The 6,000-nt window shown below is 44.8% G+C and overlaps 1 protein-coding gene across 19 annotated transcripts in view; it reads left to right on the forward strand.

Annotated features, from left to right (window-relative positions):
* Positions 1-2,998, forward strand: part of CADPS2 (calcium dependent secretion activator 2) — a 506,535-nt gene extending 503,537 nt beyond the window's left edge. For all 19 annotated transcript variants that reach the window (XM_036328812.1, XM_036328815.1, XM_036328814.1 and 16 more), the window contains one exon: positions 2,062-2,998. In XM_036328812.1, coding sequence (XP_036184705.1) covers positions 2,062-2,235 — 174 coding nt within the window. In that variant the 3' untranslated portion in view covers positions 2,236-2,998. The remainder of the gene's footprint in view (positions 1-2,061) is intronic.
* The last annotated feature ends 3,002 nt before the right edge of the window (positions 2,999-6,000 follow it).

The raw sequence follows: 6,000 nt of genomic DNA on the forward strand, positions 1-6,000 counted from the left end.
AGATGAGGATGGAGGGTTGTTTGTGTCTTAAAACAAAATATTAGAATCCAAGTAAAAATAGTTCTGATCACATAAGAAGAAAACTACACTCTGCATCTAAATTCTGCTTGCTGTTGCGATACTAACTTCAGATTCTATACAGTATTCCTCACAGTTCAGCTTCTTTTTAAATTTGGTGGACTTTTCAAATATGAATTTTATTTCTAACCACTGATAATTCCAAATAAAAAAAAGTATTCACCCTCCATACTTACTTTTGACAAGTCACTTCTGAAACTTGGTGTAACAACATGGGGCATAAGTCAGATGAAATAAGACAGGAAGATAAAATATGCAAATAGCAATGAGCCCACTGCCTTGTATCCAGAAGACTGTTAGTAGGCCAGTATCTATATCAAGGGGAATCAGATGTCATCCGTCAGCACTTTCACCTCATGTGAAGAAGCTCCTTTAGCTCAACCATCTGAATAGCATATTTGCCTTCTACTGTGGTGAGTGAAATCAAACATCCTTTAATGTTAATTTCCAGATATTGGAGTTATAATATTGTGCCATCAAGTACAACATTCCTTCTTATTTTACTGCATTCATCTATTAAGTGCAAAACTCCCCTCCCCCCCCCCCAAAAAAAAAGATGACCATTAGCAATCAGTGGCATATTGATATGTATAGAAGATACTTTGGGGCCAGTTCATTGAAATCTGACTGCTTGATATTCTAAAACTAATATAGGACAGTTAAATTATATTTAAAGATGTTTAGCTTAAAAAATGGCCTTAGAAGTGCCTCAACAGAATGGAAATCTTCATTTGTTCTTTGTTTCCCCGTTGAACTAATTCTCGATTTCTTTCTACAACTTTAATTATCAACACTAAAATACCTGTGTTGTTTCGTCATAGAAAAATCATATCTGAGGAAAATCACACGTAAGGGGAAAGTGAAATTAAGGGAAGCTTTACAGGTTACATATCTGAAGCGTCACATAACCCAGAGTTCGGTTGTTCTTGTTGTTTTTGAGAATCACTGTAGAAACAATATCACGGTGTTCTATTTTTGACATATAACACACCAAATTATAATTTACTGTTTCACAAAAGATGTGAATACATATTTTATTAGCCCATCTATGAGAGCTTTATGCCAGAATTTGACAATTCAGTCCAAGGGAATTTCAAAAGGAAAGGACAGAATGCATAGACATTTAGGTGTACACAAAATTGTATCCCTTGTTACATATAAATAAATTTTATAATTCACAAGCAGTGAAAATACAAACTTCTTTTACTGATAATAGGATTAATCTTCGCCCTCCATACACCTTCCCCAAAAAACTAATGCATTTTATAAAATGTGATGTATTTTTAAGTATTAAAGGAAAGTCTCCTCAAATGTAATACAAAGGATTCTTTTCGTATTAAATATATATATCAGGACATATAATTTTATCTTGTTACAAGTTATCCAAATAGTAAATTCTATGTAATTAGTAATATTTTGGAGAAAAGCTCAATTATCATCTGATAGTTAAAACATTTTGGTCTATTTATAGTGATTCTAGGTTAAATAGCTCTATCCGAAGTCTCTCATTTCATTTTCTCCCTAGAAATACACCAACAAGATCACTGATAATCTGAAGCTATTCATGGATTGCCCAAGATCATTTTGGAAATGCTGATTGTGTTTATGTACATCCTAGAGGCCTGGTGCACGAATTCGTGCATGGGTGGGATCCCTCGAACTGGCCAGCAATCAAGGCCATCTCGCCCAGTCCCGATGGGGGCCGATGGGGGCCGGCCAGCTGGGGAGGGACTATGGGAGGGCTCCCGGGCATGTCCGGCTCTACTGGCCCAGTCCCCATTGGCCGGACCCCAGCAGCAAGCCTACCAGTTGGAGTGTCTGCCCCCTGGTGGTCAATGCACATCATAGCGACTGTTCAAGCGGTCGACCAAACGGTCAGACACTTAGCATATTACACTTTTATTATATAGGATAGACATCCGAATATACCTGCACACATATAATCCATACGTGATCTAAACAATGTTTCTCTTTTTCCTTCAGAAAACCTATAGGGACTTTCGATTGCAGGGTGTGTTGGAAGGCACACTGAACAGTAAGACCTACGACACTGTGCACAGGCGGTTAACAGTGGAGGAGGCTACAGCCTCTGTTTCAGAAGGAGGCGGACTTCAGGGCATTACCATGAAGGACAGTGACGAAGAAGAGGAGGCCTGAGGGTGTGCGGCTTGTAGAAGAGAGCAGGTCCTTGACATGGCTTTATTTTGTTCCTGGTCCTTGTAGTTACAGTGTTTGACCAAATAAAAATGCTTGTCTTTCACTCCACATTTTCAAAAGTAAACCTGGAAGCAGAAATAAAGGGGAACATGTCAAGTTTGCCAAGTTTTTGTTTTGTTTTTAAGAAGATCAGCCTTTTTTGTGTTGCTTGACCCAATATGAGCTTTGGCTCTGTTTGTGACTAGAACTATTTTCTTAGTTGACTTTTTTCTTCTGTAATCACATCAGATAGTGTCCTGTGTATGAAGTGAGTATGTCTCATAATACCACATTGTGAGAAGTCACTTCTGTTCACTCTGCCAGCTCTGCCGTACCCGTGTTAAAGTGGTGTGGACAGTTTATCATTTATGTGCAAGGTTTGTTTCATAATTAATTTGTCATTGTTGTGACGTCTGAGAAAACATTAACCTTGGTTCTTAGTACTCTGAATTGGCCTGCAGGTATATTCCTGGGCTTAAAGGACTGCCAAAGCCAAATAAAGGCTAGATTACCCAATGTCCTGTGTCTTGTTCCATTCTGAACATTTCTTTTTCAAATGTAAAAAAAAATCCCAAAGTGTGGGTTAGTGAGTGTGCTGCCATCAATATACTTTATTCTCCTACTTGTAAGAGCTTGCAGGCAATAAAAACCCATTTAGTCACAAGCACTTCTGTATTTATTAGACTTGTATAGATTAAATGCAGTAAAAAATGTTCGCAGTATTACAAACATCATAACAATTTGGCTCTGTTTTGTTTCTTGCTTAATTTTTTGTTTCGTTCACAATCAAATGAGTAAAAAATTAACACGGCTTTGCACCTAGTAGGCACACACATTTGTTAAAAGACTTAGTGCTAGGACAGCATATTTCCATAGCAAAGGTAATGGTGACTACATACTTAGATATTGTGTATTATTAGTTAACACTAGCAATTAATGGTAACTAGTAATTAGTTAGTACTAGGAATGCTGGTACTGTTAACTAGCAATTGACTTATTAATTAACAGTTATTTCTCCCCCCAAAGTATTTTCTTGCAACAATTTTGAAAGATAAGTAACAGTGGTATGCTTTGTAATTCCCTATGAATTTTTATTTGTGTATTTTTTTCTGAAATATGTTGGCACGTTTGCTACTGCATTCATTCATACGTAATGTTTCCAGTAAGCGCGTCAATGCAAAATAAGTGGAGTTATCCCTGAATTTTATGGAAACTTAAGTTCCCGAACTTTGGAAGTGAAACAGCTTCTTGGATTTTTAAATTCATTCCACCATTGGCATTACAAACGATGACTTGGTACCCAGATTAGCCCATAACAATCTATTTCATCCAAGTTATCTATAATAATAAAAGCATAATATGGTAATTAGACAGGACATTCTTCCGGACAACCTTCCGGACGAAGCCGGGGCTGTGAGGGAAGCCCGGGTCCCTGGTGCCAGAGGGTAGCTGGTGCTGCCTACAGGGGGGAAGGAAGGCTTATTCTTGCACAAATTTTGTGCACTAGGGCTCTAGTTACATAATATTGTGTTCACTCAACTTCTGGGTCCCAGGGGTAAAAGACCCTGTGGTACAAGGTCAACAGGAAAGGAGGTTTCTCCCCCTTTCTGGGTTAGAGACTAACTCTACTGCTCAGCAATTTTGAAAGGGAGTTTGTCTTGGAATGCTGTCCTTCCCTCTCTCTTCACCCTCAGGCTCAGGACCATCCTTTCTTCAAGCCCTCAGGTGTCCAGTCATGCTCCCCTAAGTCCCCAAGCTTGGGGCTTGCTACACAGCCCAAATTGCTCTATGCTTAGAAATTACCCGCCCTTGTTTTCTGTTCAATAACATGTCTATTTCCTTGATACAGTTCACCTCAGTGCAATTGGCCCATTTTGTCCTAAAGTATGAATGACTGGTGACCTGCTCATAACCATGAGTGCATGTGGAATTAAGCAATAAAGGGGAAAGCCTGTGTTTCAGGGGAAAGTACTTGGGGCCTGCGGGAGGGCCTTGCTGCTGGCTTCACCCACTTAACCTCCCTAATGGCCCTCTTTGCTGGTCAGCCACTCCTAGCTTCTCTCTAGATTGGGGTGCTCCCTGCCCTTCGGTACCCAGATTCCTAAAAGCTCCCTTCCCATTCCAACCTCCGCTGGCGCCCCACAGTGGGGATAACAAAAGCAGGTATGAGGACCAAAGACTATCCTTTCAGCCCAAGAAAGGTGTGTAAAGAGAAACTTATAAAACAACCCTGAAAAAGACGGAAAAGTTGCTTGTGGTTTCCTACCCAGAAATGCCCTTCAACATAACTGCAAATTGCTTGAAATGACTTCATAAGTTGGTGTGTGTGACTGTTGGGTGAATACCCAAGCATCTATTAGAGGAAGCCACGTGTTATTTTTTTAGGGTATCATTTTTTTAAAAGGAATTTAATCGGAAACCTAACAAGTCTTGCAGTGAAAGATGTTGAAGTGAAAATCAGTTTTTAACCCCAAAGAAATGGCGCTCCCCTCCTGAATGGCCTTGGGGCAGGGCAAAAAAAAAAAAAAGGGCATTCTCTGCACAGTTTGGTGAGTGTCGCTGGAAAAAATAATACCGTCTCAAGTCCGGGCGCAGCGGGTTTGTTAAGTAACACGTCTGGAAGGGAGATTTCTCCAAACACTTGGAGAAAAATCATGAAAAGACTCTCTCCGGCCAACGGAGACAACCACAGAGCTTCGTGTCAACCTCTGGGCTCCGGGTGTGGGTCGTTCCGGCATTCACGGCTTTTCCACTTGAATTCCCTTTAGTTCTTGCTCATTGTCCCTCCCTCCGGAGAAAGGATTTCTTGCTACTTTTGCAGTAAACGCCCCTGCAGTGTCTCCGGGCTCCCACCCCGCCCCCAGGGTCGTAGTGGGACCGACGCCGCCCTCCTTCGCCCGAGGCGGCCCGGGGCGAGGGGTCCTTGAGCCCTGGAAGGCGCGCTTGAATGGAAAAGAGGTCACACGTCTCTCGCGGCTCAGGGAACCCCCGGGACCCCTTCCCGCTGCCCCCCCTCCTCGGGGAAACCCGCAGCGATCCCAGGCCGGGGCCCTGGGCCCAAGGATGCCCGTGGGATCCCCGCGCCCCCGGGACGCAGCCCCGGCCTCCCCGAGCCCCTCCCGCCACCCGCTTGTAGAAGGACCCGAAGGGGGCGAGTAGAGCAAGAGCTTGGTCGCTTTTATTTCTTCCGATATAGACCGTGGAAACTTCTCGGTCCGGGCTCCTAATGGGAGCTGATAGGTCTAAAGGGAGCTGATAGATCCATGCTCCTGAGATGCTCACGTCGCTGGCGGCAGAGCCACCTGGTGCGCCCCGCGCGCCCTTCACCGCAGCCCCAGCCGCACCGCCTGCCCTGCACCACCCCTCCCCCGCGGCTAGTGCGGGATCTGGAGGCCTGGGGTGCGGGGGCCGGGAGGACTGGATCCACCGCCTTTACAACGAGTCCCTCCCACGCCCTGCCCGGTCCCGTGCGGAGCCGGTGGGGAGCGGGTCTGCTTTCCCCCTTGGAGTCGGCTGGAGGGCCGCCGGGACCCTCGGGGAGGCCCCGGTGCAGTGGGCCCAGAACTTCGCTGCAGATGGGGCTGTGCCGGGGGGCTGGGACCCCTGGCGCGGGTGCCCCACGGGAGGCTCTCCCCCCGCGTTGGCTGCGAGGGGGTGCAGAGCTGCCTGGCGCTGCCCTTCGGTGCCGGTGGAGTGAGACACGCCAGGGAGCGAGCGGAGCAGGTC

This window comes from Myotis myotis, unplaced genomic scaffold, assembly GCF_014108235.1.
Source record: "Myotis myotis isolate mMyoMyo1 unplaced genomic scaffold, mMyoMyo1.p scaffold_m19_p_11, whole genome shotgun sequence".
Taxonomy (NCBI): domain Eukaryota; kingdom Metazoa; phylum Chordata; class Mammalia; order Chiroptera; family Vespertilionidae; genus Myotis; species Myotis myotis.